The 24,644-nt window shown below is 39.1% G+C and overlaps 1 protein-coding gene across 1 annotated transcript in view; it reads right to left on the bottom strand.

Annotated features, from left to right (window-relative positions):
- Positions 1 to 22,472, bottom strand: part of glra4a (glycine receptor, alpha 4a) — a 93,217-nt gene extending 70,745 nt beyond the window's left edge. The window contains exon 1 of the mRNA XM_034208195.1: positions 22,260 to 22,472. Within this exon, the coding sequence (XP_034064086.1) occupies positions 22,260 to 22,297 (38 nt within the window). The 5' untranslated portion in view covers positions 22,298 to 22,472. The remainder of the gene's footprint in view (positions 1 to 22,259) is intronic.
- Between the last annotated feature and the right edge of the window lie 2,172 nt (positions 22,473 to 24,644).

The following is a 24,644-nucleotide window of genomic DNA, read 5'->3' as shown; positions in this document are numbered from 1 at the left end:
AATACTGAGTCTGAAATAGTATAGCAATATGCTGTAAAATTATGTGAAAGCATGCATAAAACTACACATTTTCAGATGTTGTACGAAAACAAAAGTGTCCTACACTAATAATACAAATGTATTATGGCTGTGTGTACCTTGTGTGCACCGCCTAGTGGTTAAAGCATGTTATTGAATTATTGTGTTTTATTTGATTAAAAAAATATTAAGAGTACATACTTTCATAGGGGGAAAGTATAAATATAGAATATAAAAAATCAAGAAGATACTATAAGTGATCTCTACAATAAAACAGTTTAGTGCAGAATGTACAAAGATATTAATAGGAGGAGGTGCTAAACAGAAAAACGAATTAACCTTTATTTAAACATTAAATAACAGATTAAGGTCTTCTTTTAAATAAGAAAACAACTTTGGGGGTATCTATCTACAGATAAATATTAAGCCTGACAAAGTACTTAACGTCTAATATATTGCTTTCCTGCAATGTTAACTATGTTGAAGCACTTATTTTAACTGATATTATACAAATGAATTATACTCTTATGTATGTAGATAGAATAAGAAATGTGCAGAATATGACAGTTTAATGGTGGAGGTACACACATATTGATAGATGTCTTGTAATGCACTGTTGAGGAACCTGTGACCCAAGTGTTTCATTCATTGCATAACTACACCGTAGTTGTGTATATGATATGTCAATACATCTTTGAAAATCTTGAAAGGGATGTGCAAAATAGCCATAATATACAGTCTTTAATTAACTATTAGTGGAGAATAACGAGTAATGAATATACTTTATTACTCGTTTCCATTCATGTCAATTGCAGATACATGTTTAGTCTTCTCAAGCACCAACTATCAAATATCTCTCCTGATTGTTGGCACTTGACAATCACCTTACCTGAATTTTACTCAGGTGTAACTAAAGTCTGATTTAAGGGTTGTTTATATTTCACATAATTAATCAGAATCTGCAAAGTAACTCAAATAAATGCAGTGGAGTAAAAATACCAGGATAACCTCTGAATTGTAGTGGAGTAGAATTACAAAGTAACAATGAGCTGTCATGTGGGTATTAATGCTGCGCATTATGGACACAAACGATTTTCACCCATTTATTAATTATATGTTTTACATTTGATAACACCAATGTGTTTAATACTGGCAACTTCTAATTGTGGGAAAAACGAAAACGTTCAGTAGAGACGTCCCATAGAACATTTTGCGAAACACAATAGCCAGCATGTGTAGTTCTGGGGGGGCGTTCGATTCCAGTTTTGGATAGTCTGGCGTGGTTTCGTTCCATTTCACACAGCTGTTTGACGTTCTGCGTAACCTTACGGGGACTGTAGTCCTAAACGATAGCTGGGGATTATGGGTAGTGTAGTGTCTTCGGCCATCCTAAACTCAGAAATGTTGACAATCGCAATGATGCTCGATATGTCCCTTATAGGCCTACGTCTGTTTCCGGTTATTTTTATTTTGAAATTCAGTTCCTGACGGACGCCAAAAAAGCCCGAGATTATGGAATTAAACCAATAAATAAAAGCAAGGATAATTGTGTGTTATTGGTGAGTAAATAACAGTGTGTTATTTTGAAAAGAATATCGAATTAGAAGGAAACAAATATTTTAAAATACAGATTTCCGTATTCTGAGGCTCTGAGCCCCATTTATTTTCCTCACAGACGGCAACAAAAGTCCGAAATTATACGATTTCAAATAAAAGCAATAACTGTGGCTTGATATTGAGTAAGAACATGTTTTTATGAACCACACAGCTTCCGGTCTTCCTCGACCCGACCGGAGAAAAAGACGTGCTGCAGGTAGTAGAAATACATTGCTTTTAAAATCGTGCTGTGCAACACGAAAAAAAGGGGCAAATCGTGTTGGTGAACACGAATCAATAGATTAAAAATCGTGTTGGTGAACACGAAATGCCGTGAGACTGGGTTGGCCGGTGAGGCGTCCTCTGACCTCACCGTTCCTGGGTGCCTTCCTGGGCGCACCGGTGCCGCAGTCCCCGCCGACGCTGCCCCAGCCTACTCGGCCAGGCCGCGTGAGGAGGCCGCCTGCACGTTACGAGCCCGAGTCCGGCAGCTGGATTTAGACCGTTAATCTATTCCGGCCCATAGTTTTCCGGTCTGGGGGGGGATGAAGAGTTTATCGCCGGCCACTAGAGGGCAGCGTCACTGCTGTCGCTGTCCGGGTATGCCGTGCTTTGACCCGGAAGTGCCGAGCGGCCATTTTAGTTCACATGTTGTTCATTCACTCCGTCTCGAGTTGAGACGTTCATCCACTCCAGGGCTCGACATTAAGGACTGCCCGATGGCCATCTAGTATTTAGCTCGGGCAATGAAGCCTCACCTGCTGGTTGCCCGATCGGGCAATCTATTATGCCAGTATCATGCAGCTCTCGGATCAGTAATGAGTGACCCGACAGTAAAACTAAACATATCTATAACTAGTTTAGGTAGTTTGAGAGGTAATTAAAATAGCTACGTGTGATATTCTAACCTGAAGTGTGTGTTTTGTCCGCTCACCGCTGCAGGTGATTATGCAGAGCTGCGTGTCGACTCGTCAGCAGCAGCTGATCTCTCTCTCCCGTCAGATTAGACTTCACTCGCGTTTATGTCCATATCGATCAGATCTAGCGAGTTCTAGCTAATGATATGACTACCTGCTTATTAAAAGACACCTAAACAATAAGTGTCGCTATGCAACTGGGTGAGGCCACAAAGTATAGCGCAGCATTATGCATTTGTTTACATGCCCACCGGAACCCCGAGGCATTACCAACAGATCAACGCACAATCAACCCACACAGGACATCTCTTTCTCCACATGAAGTGTTTAGACATTAGAATTGACTATTCTTGTCTGTCACATACTCTTCTTGTCTGTCACATAAGTGGCGCAACTGAAGCGGTATTGCGCTAAAGGGAAATTATTTTTGACCGAAGAGATTTAGATTTGCCGGCTAACGGAAACTCTGACGTCGCCATTTTGTGTGCTTCGCGGATGCGCTCGGCTCCTCTCGACTGCTGCTCGGGTCTGCTCGGTCAGCTTCCGGATGAGGAGGTATTCGTTCGACCAACTTACAGTAGATAACATTACAAACATTTTTAACAGGGGCCATAATAGTGTAAATAATGTTTGTTTTGGCAGTTATAACTGAATATAATGTTTTCTACTTTTTTACATCTGGGAAGGCATCTGCCTTCATCAGATGGAAAGTGTCTTGACCAACAACTTAAGTATTTCTTATAGCTGCAGGGCATGCAAGTGAGCAAACACAAACAAGAACAAACAAGTGAAATGAAGAATACAATTGAACAATATAATATTGCGGTGGTTCATCTTATAATTCAGTCTAGAGAATGCACCAGACAGCATCTAAGACCTGCAAAAATCTAAATGTTCTAGGGGAGGCCCCCCAAACCCTTCGTGAGTCATTTCGTCCGCGCGCATTTTTCAGGGCAATCTCTATTGGGTTCAGGGCCATCTATAAATTAGCTTAGATGGCCCACAGGGCCATCTCCCAAAATCCTTAATGTCATGCACTGCACTCACTCATGTAAGACTGTTTCCACTATTGTTTGGTGTGTCTTTACTCTATGTAATTGAATATATGTGTATTGGTCATGACATGCATGTATGTAGTACTTTGTCAGCTTATCCTGCGGCATTGCTCTGTTTCAGGGTGTCGTCATCCTTGTCATTAAAGTACCGAAACTGACATTGAGGAGTGTGTTTCTTCAGTTTTATTTAAATTGAGGCTACGAATTACATCTCGTGCGCACAAATTAATAAAACGTGGCCTCGTTTTATTTATTTTTCTCTCTATGAACCCTCCAGGGCTCCGTAAAAATGAACTCCTCTGCTAAAATATTTTAAGCCGCTGATATGTGATTTCTGACTGTCAGTATCCTCTCACCATTCACCCCTGATCTTAAAGGATTAATAGATGGCTTTTAAATGTGAGGTCAGATTGCAGCTGTGGTGATCACTCCGGCCATTTTCTCCTTACACACAAAGAAGCGAAAGGAAAGAGTTCTTTAAACCAACCTACTTTAATATAACCAGTAAACATGCTTTGGTTTTATTCATCGTCACATACCCAAGTTGACCTGTAACCGGAAGAGATGGTGTTTGAGATGGGCCTTAATCATGTTCCACATTGCACAATAGGCTTATTTCTTTCTTGGTTGTGGTTTTGTATAAAAGGAAAGATCCTGAGACCTTGATTTTTGACAAGAAGCAAACCCTTAGAGAGGACGTAACCAACATTTCTGTGTAATTGTCCCAACTATAGACTATCCATTATGTTGTCATCGTATCTAGCATTCTTACATTTGTTGTGAAAGTGTTTCCTAGCTGCTTAAATTGTACCTCAGTGTTTTTGCCCCCTTAGTCCCTGAGAAATGTTTGCTCAGCCTAGCAGAAAATCCCAATCTTGAGTCCCCTCCCTGTAGGATTGACCTGTGGTTGGAGTAGCCTGTTTGTGTCCTAACCTCTTTCTTATCCTCCGCTGCAGAGTAAATAGCATTCTGCATGGCTGTTGGTCTGGGTGAATACAAAAAGCTTTGTGCAGTGGTCCATGCTGTGTATAGCCTAAAGATGTGATTATCCTCAAAATGTTTTGCGGAATTTACATGGAGACAAGGTCAAGGTGCCATCCTCTCTGCTTGTGTCTTAGCTGTCTGTATTTAATAGAACTTTGGTAACAACTGTCCTCTATGTTTCTCCAAGTTGTCTGTAAATGTCTATTTGCTCTCTGTTTTTCTTTCTAGCGCTCCTTTTTACTTTTGATTAATTGATTGAGGATTAACTTTTGTTTGATACAATTTCTGAGGTCTGCAGTCTCATTTTTTTCAATGCACAGAAGTTTCAGTTTAAAACTTTTGTGTGGATGTAAATGTCAAACAAGGCAGTGTTATCAAAAACAAAAGTTATTCACTACCTACCATTCAATGAAAAGTGTGGCCATATTTACCCGCCTCATCCATAAATATGAGACGCGACCTATTTCAACCTAATCCTGTTGTTTAACAAATCAGCTCCAAAATTGTTTCTTCACACAAACTTTATTCAACACAAAACTCTGTTACAAATATTTTATTTAAAGTCATTTTACTAGATGTATACAGGATTCTCTGTGTGTTTACATACATGTGTCACTTAAAGTAAGAAATAATCCAGGACAAGACATTTCTGTGGGTCTGCATGCAAAGCATCCATTCAATATTCACAGCCAGCTAAAGTAGAGAGCCAATCAAAACAAAAAGCTGATAGTCTTTGACAGACGGACATGGTCGTCAAACAGAATATGACGAGGCAATACTGAATCAGCCAGCCAAATTATTGGAAGATTACAATGTCAAAGCAAGTTCAACACAATATGGGCTCCACATGTTATTCATATTAGGGGTAGTCAAAGACTCTTTTATGATTCACTAGCACGTAGCTCACTGCAGCCCTCGATTCAGAGGCAATCTCATTCAGAGAGGAGAAATAATGTATTGAAGGAACTTCCACCTCTATTCGAGGGTTTCGTTTTGCATTGGGTGATTACATTTTTTGGGTTAGTTTGTGACACAAGTTAGTCTGAAAGAATACAGTCACATCTTCGTGTTGATTTAATCTAAAGTCCATTCTTAAACACTTTCCTCTTCAATGCAGACATATTTTATGCGTCTCTCAGTGAATATAACATAATGTTCCACATGTATATTGTAAAGGCTTATCCAGATTGATGTAATATAATAAAACTATTTAACATTTATATTAGAGTAATAGTATGATGATGTTGGGGAATACATGTGATTGAATACACATCATTTACTTTTTTGCCCCGAGTTAAGGAGTTACTGAATACATATGATCAACATGATCTAGAGCTAGGAGACGGAGCCAGGCTGTTTTTTGCATGCTGCTTTCTTTAGTGCTAAGCTAACAGTCTCCTTGCTCCAGGATCATATTTAGCGTTAAGGTATCGATCTTCTCATCTCACTTTGTTTCAAGAAAGCAAATAATCACATTTTCAGGATAAGTCCAACTTTTATTGCTGATAATGTTTGTTGGCCTTCTCTTTCAGAGAGGTACAATGCACATCGTTTATTTACACACCACTTATTGGTGAGCTAACATCTTACATCAATATTATGCTGGATTGGAACTTCTTGTCTTATCAAACTTGTTTGAAATACCATGCTTGAGGCCAGGGGCGGACTGGGAGGAAAAAGTGGCCCGGGGATTAATTGACAGACAGGCCCACTTAATGTGCGGCATGTATCGGCCGGCCGGCGACGAAAGTATGTTACTTAACAAAAAAACCTATGCATTTAATGTTATTTTGGACCATAATATATATGGTGTATATATAGTAATCACATTACCTGAGCCCTTGAGTTGCCTAGAGCAAAATAGTTACAGCATATATTTAGGGATTTTAATGTTAACAGATCATTGATGCAATAACATTTGGACCCAATTCGCCTGACTTGACACATGGAATAAAACATGGGCGTAGGAAGCATCCTCAATGTGGGTGAGACAATTTAACAGGGGGTGTGGGCAGGTGGTGGACCTCACCTCCTCTAGGGGGGTCCGGGGGCATGCTCCCCCGGGAAGATTATGTTTTTAAATGTTGAAGTTAAATGCATCAATCTGGTGCAACATTAGGGACTAAAACTATGGATATTCAACATTTATTTGAACAGCAAGTGGAGGCAAAAGTGACTGCACCCAAAACAATAAACCTGCTAGCTAACTAGCCTAAACTCAGTAACAGAATGTGGGCAACACGTTCTTCTCCACAGCCGCATGACCTCTGAGTCAGACGTCACTTCCCCCTTTTCTATCCTACGGGTACAGCCACTCCCCCCTGAACCCCGTTTTCCTGCCAACAAGGTAGTTGGTGCTACAAGAATATCCTATTCATTTACATTTGAGGTAAAAGGAAAGTAAATATTGTTTTCCCACATATTGTTTACTGTAATTCATTGCAGTGCAGGGCTGCCCCTTGCTTTAACTTTGACCTACTTACTCAAGTTCCAGTCTAATCCTTCATGTGGGAATACAGTGCACACTGTTGTTAAAGCTATTGTAGGAGCCATGAAACGTGTATATTAATGAGATTTGTTTTAATATAAGATATTTGTTTGGTCACTATTGATTGGTTGGCTTGGGTCACATGGATATGTGCGGCAGTTATTATAATCCTGTTCACCTGCTTGAGGTGTGAGGTGTGTGTGTGTGTGTGTGTCACAGGGTCGTTGTATTTTTTGTTGACCGCAAGTTTAATAATTGCTTTGATTATTATAACAATGTCTGTCCAAGGATAATAAGTTGATCATCCCAGATTTCATTAAACTACATTATTTTTCAACAGAGTTTTTGATCTCAGCAAGTACTTTTTGTAGCGTGTCACACAATAGCAAACAGGCCCGGCCTCAGCCTCTCAGCGATTTTGTTTGTTTCCTGCTGTCACTATAGCTATGTTTAGCTTTGTTAAGCAGTATCTCCATTACTACTTCAATTAAGTAAAGTTAAGCCAAATATTTGAAATTAAGACCAAACTCCAAACAAGCCTTATCGCTTTGGAAAAACACCTAATTATCTCATTGTTTTTCATTTAACTATCTCTAACTCAAGCTTCCTTTAAGGCAGACAACCTTTATCACTTGATTGACATACAATTATAAATAAAATTTACAAAGTGCTGCATTCTCTAGACTCTACCAATAATGCATTTAACAGATAGAATAACAAATACATGATGTCCTCTAATTTCCTTGCTCTTTCTGTATGTCAGTCTATGACCCGTGTCAGGAGAGCAGGGCATCTCCTGTTCATGCCAAACAACTGCACAGTCAAAGATTCACTGGGTGCCTGTTATGTTTAAATGTTGTATAAATAGCTCGACTGACTAAAATGGAAATAAAAGGTCAAACTTTATGAGAGACATAGATATGGGGACACAGGCCACTAAAGGAAAGGTCACTAGGGAATGTCGCAGAGGCCAGATCAAAGATCGTTTGTATCTCATTGCACTGTCTTGCATGCTTGTTGCTGTGTGTCTATAGAAGGCATCGAACAAGCTATTATTTGTATTGTGTGCGTGTTCAATAGCCTGCAGTTTGAAACATGTCTTTCAAACAACAACGAATAGCAAGTGCTTTGTGTTTTGTTCCTCCAAGTTTACAGACGCTGGTGCTTTGGTCTTGCATATTGTGAAGTGAACATTTTTGCTCAATTCCAGATAAGAGCTTCAAACCTTGAGAGCAACTCTGTTCCGTCTCTCAATCAACAAAAGTCCAACCCTGCGCCTTTTTTCAGCTTCAGGAGAAGACTGTCTCTGCCTCTGATAATGCTTTTTTAGTTTGATAGTGCTTTCCACAGCCATGTGCGGCAGGACTAAATGAAAAACCTGACGCTGTGTAACCCCTCACACCTGCATTTGCATTACTTCCAACTTACAGCTTTGACAGGACCAATGGGCAGTGTGGCCCACAAAGATAGCCTTGTACATTTTGTGCATCCTTCCCCATTACATCCCTACTGGTGAATTCAACAAGATGGCCCACACATGAATAAACATGCATGTGCAATTTTTAAAAGCACTATCTATCATACAAATGAAAAACCATGTAATGCTCTAGAGGGCATCGACAAGCAACACATTTTGTTTAATTTGAGAGACATGTAGTTTACATGAACAATGTTTAACATATAAGTTAAACAAGCCAAGTTGAATTATGATCTGTGGAAACCAGCAAAGTGCTGATTTTTGTATTCATAATGGGATTTAAAAAGGATCCTGCCTTAAAAATGAAAACATGTGCATAATCATTTCCAGTGTTTGCATGACCCAAGAATAAGAGGAGTTTGTCTTCATATGCTAGATAAATACTCTTTTATTTATTCCAGACAGCTCAGCCACCTCTATGGATCAATTGTTAAGATGTATACACTGAGCAGATTGGAAGTGGTATGCTTTGTGTCGTTTCAAACTATGATGCAGCGGGTTTTAATTGCCACATCTTTTTATGACACACAAGCCTCGGTATCTAAGAGTTGTAACTATGAAATACAATTGTATCTGTGTTGACATGAATGTGCCGCTATGTTCAGCTTTATGGGGCAGGAACCTGCAGCAGCCATAAATAAGGTGCCTTATGCTGTCTTTTATCTTGTTTAACTTACTGAGGCAAAATGTACTTAATGGGTTGTGCTATAATTTCTTGGGAAAAATATTTAGATCTTGTTATATTTCAATATGAGGCAGCTTATAAAAGACGTTTTTGAAGATTGCAGTTTTTGAAAAGCATCTGTGTGACTCATCTCTGTTGGAGTGGGTCAATGGCTGCCTGTGAGTCTGTGACACTCGCGGGTCTAGAAGCAGTGCGTCGAAACAATACTGTGCCCTCTGGCTTCTTTTCTGTTGCTGTTGTGTGAGTATGTGATGGCGATGAATCGAATGCAAAGCAATGCGGTAATGGATTACATTTTAATTAGCCAAAATAGTTGAGAAATCTTTGTAGTTTTCCTTCCCACCAGTCTCCACAGGAACTACTGTACATAGTGTTCTCTTTATATTTTGTTTACAGTTGTATTAAACCTCTATCCTTGCCTCATTTTAACTCAATCATGGATTTGTTATTAATCATGCATGATCTGATGTTGGATGATGGTCTCCTATTTTTTGAAGGGACCCTATTATGCTTGTTGGGGTGTTCCCTTTCATGTAGTGTGTTATTTAGGTTTTTATGCATTTAAATGGTCTGCAAAGGATAAAACCCAAAAGTTCCCAACAGTATTTTTCTCCCCCACACACTCCCCACCTGTCTGAAATTGGACTCCTTTGTTTACTTCTGTTACATAAACTATTTCCCACTTGCGATTTTATTGGCTAGCATTCCAACACATTGTACATGATAGGCTAAGGGGTGGGACATCTCTAAGCGGTTCACCAATCACAACAGAGCCGGCCAGCTAACCAATCAGACCAGACTGGGCTCTGGTTTCAGACAGAGGGTGAAAAGAGATGCTGCAGCACAGGCATGAGACAAATAAAGACCTTTTTGAACAGTAAAGCATGTAAGCATGTCACAGTAGAGGCACAACATACAAATATAAACACCAACATTTTTTCACCGTTCCTCCATCTGCACACTTTTGACACTATGTCAATGTCACACTGTCCCTACTTCCCCCCCGACGGACAAGAGTTATAACTCCCAGAGCTGCTAGAGGGCTTTGTCATATTTAAAGTTGTTATAGAGAATTTCATTCATGTTCACTCTCCAAATATCCTTTGATGCACTCAGTTTCTATGTGGTTGTATATCAAGAGAAAAGCCTGCCACATTCTGATTGAGCAGCTGTCTTGGCTGGGAAGTGAACATGAATTATAGTCCGTCTTGTCCAAATAAACCTGCACAGATACAGTAAGCACCATCCTGGTAGACATTTGAGTAAATGCACCAGAAATTGGTTTAGTTCCATACAGTATACTCTGTGTCTTAGACTGAAGTACAAAGATGTATGAGTGCTACTCAGGGGACATATTGCACATTGACTAGAGCACAACAGCAGACTAACAGGTGCATTTGTAATTCACATGTCTGTATTAAATGTACATTAAATGATTTATTTGAATTCACAATGGATAGGCTGCTCTTATTCACGGTCTAAAGTGCATTGAAGCGCATGGATCTTGAAAACGTTTGCATAATTGTTCAGTGACTCCAAGCTGAAATACAAATTAGGTGAGAATTAGTCGGAGTGAAAGCAGAGCCAATTAACATACAATTGATTGACCCCTTTATGGTCAGGAGTCTTGAATCTTAACAGGTTCATTTGTCTGCTCTAAGTTGTTATTGATGCAATGGGATCGGGAGATTTTACTCTGAGTTAATGGGTGGAAGAGGGATTTGAGTTATGTTACATAAAAAAAACAAGACAGAAGCTCTTCTCAGCTGCAAGAGGTATCCAGACGAACCTGCAGAGTTTAGCAAGAAGTGTCTCACATAAGGCATGATGAAATCAGGAGCAACTGCATCTTATCTTTTATAAATAGAAAAGGTTGACATTGTAGTCTTTCACTTAAAAGTTAACACACCTGAGAGGTTACCATTCCCAGAAAATCATTCGCTTTGCAGACTTTATACCAGGTGCTCAAGGATAAATAAGTTTTCAGGGGGAAAAAGACTGTTTACTAATGCTACTGATTTCAGAATGAACAGAGGAAAGAGGGGATGAGTAACAACTGTTACCAACAAGAGAACAAGAAACTAACTGCGGCAAACGAGACAAGGATGATTCATGTTGCAGTATCACGACTGTGCTTACATGAGGTGACACAGGATGTACCATGCCAAAACTGAAGGTTGTAGAATTATTAAAGATGTATTTTATAGCTTTCAGATGATTCATTGTGTTTTAGATGGCTGTTCTTGGGGTCATCTCCAGTATACTGTGGATGATTAAAACAATTATTTTGTTTAACTTTTTTGACCAAACTTCAGATTCTGGTTGTCATTGGATGTGTCTGGAGGTCCAACAACCCACCACCATAACAACAGTTGTTCATAGTGTATATATCACCTTTCCTACAGTATTTATCACTGAATTTAACATTCAACTTTTATCATTATCTTTACCAAAACACAATGAAGTCTGTGCCTACTGAAGGCTTTAAAGATGAGAAGGTGGAATAAAAGCAAAACACCATGGCATATTCTATAAAGTACCTTGGGTTAAGATAAGGATCATTTAAGATTAATAACAAATCTTTATGATAAAGTACACAGTTGCTCTGAAGGAAGAGCAAAACACTGTTAAATTGGCTACATTGAACATGTGATTCAGCAGGGTTTTGTCTTACCTTAGGTGCTTTCACACCGGAGTACTTTTCCCAGTATAGTTCAGATATAGTTCCGAAAATGTGCGTTCACACCAAAAAAATTCCGAACTAGAACTTACTTTCATGAGAACCTTTTCACCCCCTTTTCAGTCCCTGCTAGAGAGGTACTTTCATGGGAGAAAAAGGTTCCCATTTCTGATTGGCTGGGCGGATTGCAAACCACGGCCCGTAAAACTCCCAAACAGTTTTGTGAAGCCGCCATCAGAACTAAAGAGTTCTGATGCACTAAGTACGGCAAAGTACTTGGTGTGAAAGCGCCTCTTGTTATTCCTTATAACTCAGAAATACGGTAAGATTAATACTTCTGAGTTGTCCCGAGAAACCTTTACAGTAGCCTACACCCCGCAAAACCTTTTTTTTTACTTTGCCAAACTTTTGTGTTAAAAATATTTTAAGTGGACAGATGTACTTCCAGACAGAATCTAAGGGTCAAAGCAATGTTATTGTGAATCCCACTGTTTTTCATGGCAACACTGCGTAACAATCATACTCTAAAATGAATTGGGCGTCAATGCTCTATACTGTATGGTCACATACATTTCTGTTAAGATACTACAAGGAACTTTTAACGGGTTATCTAACGATCAATATGAATCCATTGGTAGTTCAAATTTGTACCATTTTAGCCTGAGCTTGCGGATTTTTGCAGCTCAATTGCTGGTGTACTTTTATCTGAGAGAGTGTGTGTGAATCTCTGATCAGTTTCAACCATCTCGCTGGTTATGAATCTTTTAGAGAGCAGAGTGAGAGATTCTGTTGATAAGATTTGGGTCGATGCCATATTTTCCACCCAACGATGTGCAGAAGCAGACAAATATGATGTGGTTCTGAAAATAAACCAAACTGGTACAAAAAGTCAGCCAATATACTGCATTGTCTCTTCTCACAACTGACTGCTTCAAACAATGCGGTTGTTTGGTTTGTATTTCACAATGGTATTCATCATTATTATTAGAAATCTAACACTGTGAAGGCAATATTAATAAAGGGAAGTTAAGAACAGAGCTGATAGTGGATGTATGTTGCTTAAAGATAGAGGAATGGCACTGATCACATGTTTGTGTTTCAGGCTTTCTTCTTCTCGGTTTGTGTTTTTTCCCCTAACAAATCAAAACTACCTTACTATATGTAACCTAGATGTATACCGAAAAAGAAACCTCTTATATTCTGCTAGAACCAGTTCTGAAAGCTGAAAAAGCCCTTAAATAACATGTTTTGTCTACCTGTAATCATGTAAATAAATTATTGTTATTATAATTGACATTAGAGCGAAGAGAGTAAATATGGAGAAGGACAGACAGATTGAAAAATACAGGCATCAGTTCATGACCAGACTCAAATAAGGGACAATGTGATTCATGGTAAGCTGGTGAGGGAGATGGGGGTGGGAGGTGCATCTTGAGTCAGTCGGTTGACTGTGACATCAACTCGACTTGGTGGAGCGCAGGCACCAGAACACAATGACAAAAAAAGACCTAAACGACTCCAAATGGCTCATAACGCTAAATCAGGGAGCAGGTTATGGCACAATGCAGTGTGGCAGAGTATGTTATGTGTATACAGCTAGAAGAAACTTAACAATAAGGAAATAGAAAGCCCCATGAGCAGCCACAATTTGCTTAATCTTAATCTCAAAGTTTTGAACTAAAAAACAGATATGTTGCAATCCCTAAAACACTGCTCACTCAGCTCACTGATGGGACAAAACATGAACACTATTATTTGTAATAAAGCCAGAATCATTTTCCATGAAATCATTTTCTTAATCTGTCGCCATCAGCTGGAACAACTGGAAGTCACTTTGTGCTACACTGTAAATTGATTATTTCCATCACCTCCATCTTTGCTGTGCAGCAGTATTGACTGCAGGAACCCTGGAATAATGTAAGCGGCTTCTTCCATTTCTTCTCCTCGCATAAGGCTCCAGAGCTGGAGGGGTATGGATGGTAATTGGTTTGACTGGAGGTTAAGTCGGGCGGGAGGAGGGGTTTTTCTACTAGCGCTAACCCCATCCTTCCATTGCAACTCGGTCTTCACACATCAGAGTCAAATTTGAATAATTCATCAGCATGTTGTGGGTTTATTTAGTCAAAGCATCCCCAGACATGATGGAAGGCAGGGTTTGGGTGTGGGAGGAAATACAAGCAGCAAACTCTCAGGGAATGATCAACACAGTTATTAGTTCTTGTCAGAAGCTTGTCTAACATCCATCATGGGTAATTAGCTTTATGACATGCAAAGGCACAACATCTTATTTTGAAACTAATGGGAAGGCAAGCCAAATGGAAAGGAGAACTGGTTGCTGACTCAAAACAAATCTCGTCTACACATTTCATTTTCAATTTCTTTGAAGAACTTAGTTGCTGTCTCTAGGATGTTAAACAACCCTGTTGTGTAATATGCATTATACTGATGGAGGAAAATAACTTTTTCATTGGTACCCACAAGCAGATAAAAGAAGATGCTTACTCTTAGGAATGAATCCCTCTAATCACCAAGTCCGTACATGAACATTTAGGTCACCCTGCTATGGTTAAGATGGCTTTGGTCTTTGGTGCCCTGCAGCTTTTCTATTGTCGTATACACCACCCACTCAGCAGGGAACACAAAACACCGGGAGAGCTTGCCTTCACCATTTTTTCATGTTTTTTTTGACAGTCTATTAAAATGGAGATATGCTCACTCATCTACCTTTTGTCTTCTGACCCAAATGTCTGAATTCTCCTGCTTTCATGTAGGTTTGTCATTTAGTTTGCATCTCCATCATTCCGATAATTATCATCCTTCTGGTTTAAAATCCCTGAACAGTGGTTTTCGTGCCTTAAAAGGAACCTTAGTGTTTTTTATATCACGTAAATGACAGCCACCCTCTGGGACTTGTCTTAGAGTAGAATTTGAAAAAACACTTCCCACTTTCTTAGAAGTCGCTTCTTTAAATATGTCTCTGCTTGCGATAACGATAGTGAGACGACTGTTGATTTGGTATAAAAATACCGTATTATTTTTTATTTGCCTTCTCATATCATCTATACACTTTTACGTCAACTTCAATTTCATACTTTACAGAGTGTTCTTCAACTTTGCTTCAGAACGCAAAAATTCATGATGCTCTTCCTAGTTACAACTCTCAGGCAGGGCTTTTGCTGATTTGAGCTTAACTGTCCTGGAGGCCTTCTTTAAACAGAATCCTGCTGAGACACCTGCGGGATCTTCTTTTCAGAGAAGCTGACATTCAGTAGCGTCTCTCAGGCTTATGGTTAGCTCCCTGGAGAAACTGTAGCAAACAAAGCCTTAACGTGCATGGATCCGGAGGAAACAGCTGCTGCAGATTGGCTCCGGCTTCCCTGCTGAGATACCCTGATAAGGCCGTAGAGCTAACTGACAGTTTCCTCTTTCTTACCAGGAACGTGTAGAACTCCCTCTTTGCTTCTTGATCTTAAAAGCCTCAACATAGTAGATAATTGTATACTGTACTCAGGGGCGGAGGGTACATGACAAATGCTTGTAATCCTTTGACACAAAGTGATTATGCCGCAGGTGCAGGTTTGTACAAATGTTAGGTTACAGGTGAGCATAAGGTTCTGACCGCTTTTAAACAGACAGCCTTAAAACCTCATTTATTAACCCATAAGAAGCTCAGTAGATTCAAAATCCTTTATCGAGGTTACAATATGATGTTGACACTGAATGAAGTTAATAGCTGCTAACAAAAGGAACAAAAATGTCAGGGTTAGATATTGATCATTGTTTTGGTTCAAGTTGGGAGACCTTGGTCCTCATAAGTATTTATTTGTTTTGTTGACCCACACATCTGTCATTTTCTCCTTCCTCTGTGGACTTTGGAACTCTTTATTGCACAGTTCTTTAATAGAAACCTTGATTCTGATTGGTATTTTTTTATTTCAAAGTTCACTCTGATCGTAGGGCCTCATCTCGTCATCGTTAAAAGACAAAGAGGTGAACGACAGAGAAATTGTCTAAATCAGAGAAGACAGACCTGAAGTAAACACCAAATAACACAGTATATGGAAATGTTAAAATTGGTCTGTTCAAAAGGTAAAACTTACTCTGTTGGCAGTCACATAGCACTTAGGGCTGGGATTTGTTGACACTTCTCAACGTTTGACACAATGAATTTGAATTATAGCTAACGCTAAGTAGGCTTATCACAAGGCTACAGAGTGTTATGGTAGTCGTGTAGTAAGCGGGATAATATGCAACGAGCCGGTCACTATTACAAAATGAACCTCGATATGGTGGGCTGGACTTTAATCACTCTTAATAACGAACAACTTGCTGTACATTATCCCCTACATAACAAATCACACTATTTCTCCATCCTAATGGAAAACATTTATAATTACTTTGGCAATTTCAGTCTTTTCCAGTGAACATAAACAGATGTTGCTTTTGAGCATTTGCTGAACGGCTGATTGATGTTCAGGTTATTCTAATATGCTTACACATGCTGGCAAAGACACATTGTAATCCTCATAGGTATGTATTCGAAGCACAGTATATTTAGAATGTAGTATTGTGATTGACAAGCTTTCCGATCCTTTTGACCCTGCAGCCAAAGTTGTTTGCAAAAATAAAAGACTAGGAATGCTTTTTACAAGCCAGGGTTGGATGCCTGCCATGCTTCCTTTGATGGAGCAAGAGTCAAGAACGTTAAGATGGTAATGCAAGCAGATACTTTACGATCAGTGCTCAGGCCGAGATACTTAAACTCTGCGAGGCATTGTGTTGGCTGCAAACTGACTCTCTCAGTTGCCCCTGTAATGAATACAAACTGCAGTGTGAAATTGAATAAAACAGAAACAACACAAACGAAAACTCAATAAGAAGAAATCAATGGGGCTTTTCTACAAGACCAGGGAAGCGTATCTAATCCCTTAATTAGACAAAATGTCCACAAAGTGCCTTTGATTCTTTTTTGTGATGGTCATATAGATGTAGGGAAGAGACAAGGGAGGGTACTAGAGTGAAGGGAACAATTTAAAATAAACATACTGACATAGGTGCTCTAGATTTGACTTTGAGCAGAGCTCCGTTAAAGGGGCCCTGCTATGCTTTTGGGGTTTTCCCAAAATCCCAAAGTTCCGTCCAAAAGGGGTCTCTCTCCCACTCACTCCCCCCCGGCTGCAACGCCTAGATTGTACTCCTTTGTTTACTTCAGCGAGATAGTGACATCACTACACAACACTCACGTTTCTATTGGCTAGCACTCCAACGCATTGTACGTGATAGGTGAAGGGGCGGGACATCCCTACGCGGTTGACCAATGACAACAGAGCCAGCAATCCAACCAATCGGAGCAGACTGGGCTCTGGTTTCAGACAGAGGGTGAAAAGAGCATGAGATGAGAAAAATAAAGAGCTTTTATATATCTAATATATTATTATGTCTTTGGACATTAAAGCATGTAAGCATGTCTCAGTAGGGGCACTCAATGGAAATATGAAACCTGATAATGAGCATAATAGGGCCTCTTTAAGAGAAACCATTAAACTGAAATTAGAGATAGTGTTTTGAGTCTCCTGTTGTTTTTCTCCACCAATTATCAACAGCAGGGATATAGTGTTTTGTTGATATCGTTTTTTTTTACCTTGTTATTGCCAACATCAGAGAAGCACTGATTTGTTTTTACTTTGCTGTCTGTCTCTTTGCGGAAATACAAAATAGACTTTCTTTTTTTTGCATCACCCAGAGCCAGATCTTACTTCACACAATAAACCTGCTGTAACAAACTCACTGCAGCACAGAATATGTAACCTTGAATCCCACTTTCCTCAACACTGTAAGAAAATGGTGTTGGCGTGGGGGAGGGTCCCCTAATGGCTTTCATGTTTGCTGGCTGCTATTACATTACAATGAAACCATTAATGGAACGACAGCAAATGACACAAGGGAGCGCATTATTGCTCATCCTGTCTTTAGATCAAGAAATTACACCAATAAATATGGTTGATAGGAACACAAGTCGGGGGGTATGTAGGGGTTACACATCAACAGAATACTAAACTAGAATACTAAACTACCTGTGAAACTATGTAACGAGACCTATGAGAGGAGTTGGGCCAGTGCTGGAGAAACATGAAGGTCATTCTAATGCCAAGGAGTTTGAGTAGTAGGAGGACAACGAAAGAAGGAAGGAAGGAAAAATGTGGTAACAATAACTACAAACACCGGTGATGTCTCCCCTAGCGCCTTTCCACCCTTTATTCTCCATGCTCGTCTCTATGGCAACCATTGGCTTTTGAAGCCGACCTTATTCATTGTATTTAATGACACACCCAGGTGATCAATCATGATCAATTATTTCTAATTTCCTAATCCCTGTGGAATATTATAATCTTTAACAAAAGTCTATAAACATAGAAGGGATCTAATGCATCACTTATACTGCATGGTTACGATACATTTGTTTTATCTGACTAAAAAAATCACATTATAGATAACCCCTTATCGCCATTCACCACTTCTGTATCGCTTTTTAAAAATTGTACGCAAGCCTGTTTTGGCTTGTGCACAGCTGTATTGTTAAATTGGGTTGTGTACGTTGTAAAATCCCAACTGGCAGCTTGTCTTTGGATTTATATGAAAGGGAATGTGAGCGGCATGTAGCACAGCAGTTCAGAATATCATCAACAGCCTCTTGGGGGGAGTGAGAAGAGCAGGAGCGAGATGTTATCATGTAATCATTCCGTTTTCTTACGTGTGCCACTTCGGCAATCATGATGGAAACACCCCGAAGAGGGATACCCAATAAAACTCTTGTCCTCGACAGCAATACAGAGAAGACCTGCAGAGACCCAGTGCAGATAGTAAATAAGGTGATGAGATATCTTCACCCTAGGGGTGATGTAGATCATGGAGGACGTGTGTTGAGGTTGGCTCATTGTTGTTTACATTCTCTTACATCTTCTTACATTCTTGCACAATACAACGTAATTCATAGCAATAATTATCGTTTAGTAAAACAAAAGTTATTTATGTTTTTGCTAAGTGCATTTTTATAGGAGGAAAAGTAGGACCGAGGGGGAGTTCTCTGTTCTCTAATGTCTTATAATGCCTTTGGGATATGGACTCAAGTATTATGATAATCATCCTGCTGACAGCTTCATTGCATTATCATTTGACTGTGAATGCCATTATTGCAAATCGGTGCGCCTGCCATTGCTGTATAACATAATTTAGAGATGCTCAAGAAGCAGCTGAGTAAAGATCAGCTTCAAAGCTAAGCACTCAGGTGTTGTTGTTGGTTCAGCCTTGACCACTGTGTACTCTAGGTCAAATGTATCTACAATAGCACCTTTAGTTTTGCCTCATAAACCTGTAGTGCTTTCTACATTCAATATGAAATACCCTTATATCTGATGTACGGCCATTTCCCTGCTCGATACAATACAAGGTTTAAACTGTCAAGTTTTAGTGAGACATTGAAGCCTTATAGCTCTTTTGGAGCATGCACATTCACAATTTCTCCTAAATCATGACAGGTAACCATACAATGTATATTGTGTATGTTTTAAGGAGGGGGGAAATAGTGCTCTTGAAGGAGACACTCAAGGTTGTTTGTATGTGAAGGCTTCTCTTTAGATACAGCCTGTTTATTTTCGTCCATTTGAAAAACATCAATAATCCTGGTGTTTTCATGCACTGTCTCTATGGAGGAAAAACAACCATGAAAGCCCCATGCAGTGAGTGATATGTTTCTTAAAGTGTAAGGTATCCAGTAAGTAAACAAGCATTCTCACAACATAACAGCAAACATTGCACCCTACTGTAGTTACAGCCCAACGGCATGTCTTCAAACCAAGATTAAAACAGTGTGAGAAGCCTCCAAATGAACCGGCACCTACAGCGAATGTGCCAAGGCTGGTGCACACAATTAAAACACAACGCTGTGGCAAAATAAAGTTTTCCATTTCCTGCTGCCCATTACCTTGGTACTTACTTGCATAGATGAGCGAGCAGCCAGCTATCCACTTTATGTAACCTTAATTATTACCTGGAACAACACTCAGACTTGCACACCGCAGGCAGAGTCTGCTCCACACTGTGCCTGTGCCAAATGAGCAGTGGATCCAGACAGTGCAATATTTTACACAGAACCATCATGGAGAGAAGTATGTTTGTCTCACTGGTTTTGAGTGGCCATTCAATGGTTAAACACACAAAGTAAAGCTGTTTTAAGTGGATTAAAAGTACTTTATGAATATTAGAAAATGCTGAAACTCTGAACTCCATTTGAACTGAATAAATTATTTCCCAACTCAAAATGTTGTTTTACCCTTTGGGCTTCAACATTAAGCTTCACTTTTCTCAAAATGCAAGACTTTCCACGGCATAATTAATATTTTCGTTGGAGGATTCTCTTGACTTAGAGGAAAACAGCAACACTCTACCTTGAATATCTCAAAAATGATATGCAGTACGTTTCATGATATCATGAACAACTTAACGTGCATGAAGAATTTCAAATGTCATACTTCTATGCATTTCTTTTATGATTCAATGTGTTTTACCAAAATGCAAAGTAGAAATGTATGAGCTATTGGCAAGGTTATTGCAAATGTAAAAAATGTGTTTGATCTACTCTACTCTCCACTAACTTCCAGGTGCAAGGGGCGGGCCTCACATTTTTGAATTACAGTCCCCTACCTACAATATTTTCTGGCATGTATTGTTACTTCAAATGCTATAAGGAAGCTACAAACATTACTTGTAACACATTTGCAAACACAGGCTGTATGACTACAGTAATACCTAATAAATGTTTGTTTACTACTCAAGTCCAAACACTCCAGGGATGCAAGCACATGTCTCTATGCATGTCTCTGGTTGTTATCCCCTCATATTGCTACAGTGTCGACCGTAAGACTTCACTGTGTACTGTTTGCTGTCTATCAAGTACTCGCCTTAATGCAAAATTCAGAGTTAGGCAGTTGACTTTGCTACATTATAGAGTCAGTTTGATATGAGAGGATTCGGAGGGTGGAGAAAGCAAGAAAGCTAGATGTTGCTTTAAATAAATGTCAGCAGTTTTCTACGGTATTTCTTTGTTTGATTACACATTTTATTGACTCGGTAACCTAAACAATACATTTAGGATTGTCCTCAACTTGGGAAATTTAGATTCATATTAGTTTAGATGATTTAATGAACAGATCTCTAAAACTGAGTTCCTCCATAACGAATGAAAAACATTGCAATGAAGTCATTCAGCAGGAAACAGGCATTATGAAAATGATTTAAAAAGAAAATTGGACCACGGCCAAAACAAACCAACGGTCCTAAATGTATGTATATTCGGATGTATTTAGATTTTTGATTGATTTATAATGATTGTGATTCTGACAAAACAAGAAAATAACCAAAGCTTTATGGAAACTGATCTTTGGTCAACATTTAGCCTTAAAGTATGACTTTTTAGTCGAATCATCAGCCACTTATCACCATCATAACAAACCCTCCTGTTCTCTTTGTTGAAACGCATGCATCAGTTGACCTCGTCATTCAATTCTTGCACATAGTTAGATGTTTCAAGCACCCTGACTCATACTCTGGCATTAAACAAGTTAATTGCTTCCCTGGGCAGAGTACAGCTGTGAATAAATATCCACTAATTGAGTCGTTTTCTTAATTCAGACTCATTTGAATCACATTGGGTCTAACTGGCTCCTGCTGACATCCTGCAGTGTTGATGAGAAAATTATATTTGACCAGAGGAGTCACACCCACTGAGTAAGAATGACACTGGCTTCCAATTAAAATGGATCACAATCTCGTACGCTTACACTCTCACCGCTATACATACATTACTGAGATTGGAATGCCTTAATTCTCTCATACATTCACAAGGAGAATAGAAATGTGCCTTATCTCAGAGTGAGCTGTAACCTTGAACGGTTAATAAGTCATTTTATTTCACCCTCATGGAAATACATCAGATTGCCCCTTTACCTTAATGCACTAACAGTGTCTTAGTTTTGATTGTGCAATTGTCACTAGAGGTGTAGAGAAACTGGAACGTTAGGAATATAATGAGGGATGTTATATATTTTATGACCAGACACCTGGAGTAGTATCATCAAAAAGCAGGTTTCTTACATCTTCAGATGAAAGGGTTTTATTGAATCAGGCCTACACAATAACAAACACAAATGAAGTGCACCTTAGATAGGCTAGAATAACTTATTACCGCCCTAAACTATTTAATATTCATAATTTTGCACCTCGGTACACCCTCCGGCATCAGGTGCTCATGCCTTAGGAAACAGAATTGTTTTCGATCATAGTAAATTTGAGTTTTTTATATACCTGAAATCTCCAGTTTGGAAGAGCAAGAATATTTCCATCTTCTTTTGTATTCACCAGAAATCCTGTAAATGGAAATCCTCTAAATGACAGCCCTTTCAGAGAAGTGTTCAGTAATTCTCCTTTATGTAAGTATGACCTGGAGGGCCCCCAGTGGGGGAATGGCAGGTAAGAAGAGGTTGCTCAGGGCAGACAGTGATGGATGGGGAGTGTCTGGAGCCATCGGCTTGGTGTTAAGCATACTCTGCATCTCTCTCTCGTCCTGCTGCCCTTTAAGGAGCCGGCACTCCATAACTCAGCCGCATATTGGAGGGGAGGAAGGTGGGACGCTAGGCGCTGGTCAGCACTGATAAAGGTCTTTGTCCTTGAGAGGTGAATAAAGAGTAAACACCATGAGATGATCTTCACCTTTGTAATGTGGACATTTGCACATGTGTGCATGCTGGTGAGTGATGTGTTTGTTTTGTGTGACAGAAAGAGAAAGTGCCAGCCCCGGCTAATCGGTCTGTCACTCAAGGTAGTTCACATAGATCTGATCAGGATTGGCTGGACTTTGGATATGGACTCGGTGTGAGACAATTGATTGGTTCCTTTAAATTGTATTTTCTTGGAGGTTTTCTCTGTATATAAAACACCCAAATGTGTCATTGTTTATGTTTTTAGTGCAGCAAGGTGTGAAGTAACTTCTCAGTAAAGCAAACTGAGAATTGTCTGAATGGCCAATATGCAGAGACTGAACCTGGGGGTAATCGTCCAAGAAATGTTTCATCAACTTGAGGGGACTCCTCAGCAGATTTGAATCCCCTCCTGTTCGCCTCATCTTTCCAACTTTCTCTCTCACTCCATCACTTGATGAATGACCCTGAACAGCTGTCAGTGTAGTGTCATTTAATGGTTTCTGCAATCAGTGTGACATGTCTGCAGTAAACAGAGACCCCTTCATGTTGTATGGAGGAGAAAAAACACAAACAGTGTCAATACATTACTCAGTCACTTTAAGTCCTGTATGCACAAACAATAGATAATATATCTTTGAAGTTGAAACACATGCATGTCACTGTGATGTGACCATTTGGAAATATTTCAGGAAGAATTTTCTTTAAAATGCCAGATATGTCAATGTCACCTACAGAAAAAGCAGTAACAACAAAAAAGAAAAACTGAAAAAAAATCAAGAACACTGAAATGTGACAGAATAAAATGTATTGATCACAATTGAAAATAAAGCCTATCCTTTTATTTTAAATATTTTTGTAGCTGTAATATCTTATAATTAATAACTATAATCGGTCAGAAATGTGTGCTCCTCACTCTAGTTCCACAGTAATAATGGAGTTAGACTGGTGCTTTTACCATCCCCCCAACACTTCATAACAAGGAGAAATGAAGGGACATAATGAAGGAAACAAATAAATTACATTTTGTACTCGTACCGATGATAATGATGAAGGCAAAGAGCTGAAACATGTTTCTTTGGCTGCTGCTCTGCATTAAATAAGCGTACATTTGAGAGGGCACATCTTCATCTTTGATCTGCTTTCAATCTAAACTTGAGAGAACAAATCAAACTGAACCACACAACTGGTTTCAAGCAATAATTGGATTGCCAGTAATAAGGATTCTTGTTACATAGAAATGGAAAGAGTGTCCCAATAGAAGTTGTTTGGTTTATTTATAATCATATATGTATTTTGCAAGAAGAAAAAACAGCTGAAGTGTGATGTTTCCATGCCAGAGAGAGAAACTAAATCAATGCACACCTGACAGAATATGATGAAATCATGACGGCATGCATAGATCTGTTTTTCTTCAAAGCTAATAATATTCTTTTCATTTCGGCACTGTTTTATTACCATGTGCTGTATTTCTCTTCAGGAGAGTCTTCTGAGTGAGTGTTGACTCTGAATAAGAGCACTGAACATTAAATTACATCAGTCATGTTGATAACAGTTATTCTACTGCGTTTGAATCTAAGGATGTCACATCTAGTGATGCTGTATTTTCTGTACACGACTAGTCCCTAATACGTGTTTAACTGTCATCTTTAATGCCTTTATTGAGAATCCAATGACGCAAAACTTGGAACTCTGAAAAGGTTTGAGTTAAAAAAAAAAAGTATTATATACAATAAACAACATTAATCAAATTATTATAACTTTTTACTTTGTCATAAGAAATGAACAGGAGTATTTGGTCCATATGTAAATAGTACACTTTGTGTGACACTAAAGTCTCTCAAACATGATTATAATATATATACCTTAAAGATTCATTTTGAAACATTAAATGTCAGGTTGGGGTTTTAGAGGGAAAAAACACTCAAGTTGGGGTTTCAGGTGGAGCAGAAAAGCAAATGTTAGCTTGCACTTTTTCGCCTGACTATCAGCA

Source organism: Gymnodraco acuticeps, unplaced genomic scaffold (assembly GCF_902827175.1).
Source record: "Gymnodraco acuticeps unplaced genomic scaffold, fGymAcu1.1, whole genome shotgun sequence".
NCBI classification, from domain to species: domain Eukaryota; kingdom Metazoa; phylum Chordata; class Actinopteri; order Perciformes; family Bathydraconidae; genus Gymnodraco; species Gymnodraco acuticeps.
Note: the sequence above shows the minus strand (reverse complement) of the source record. Positions and strands in the feature narration are given on the sequence as shown.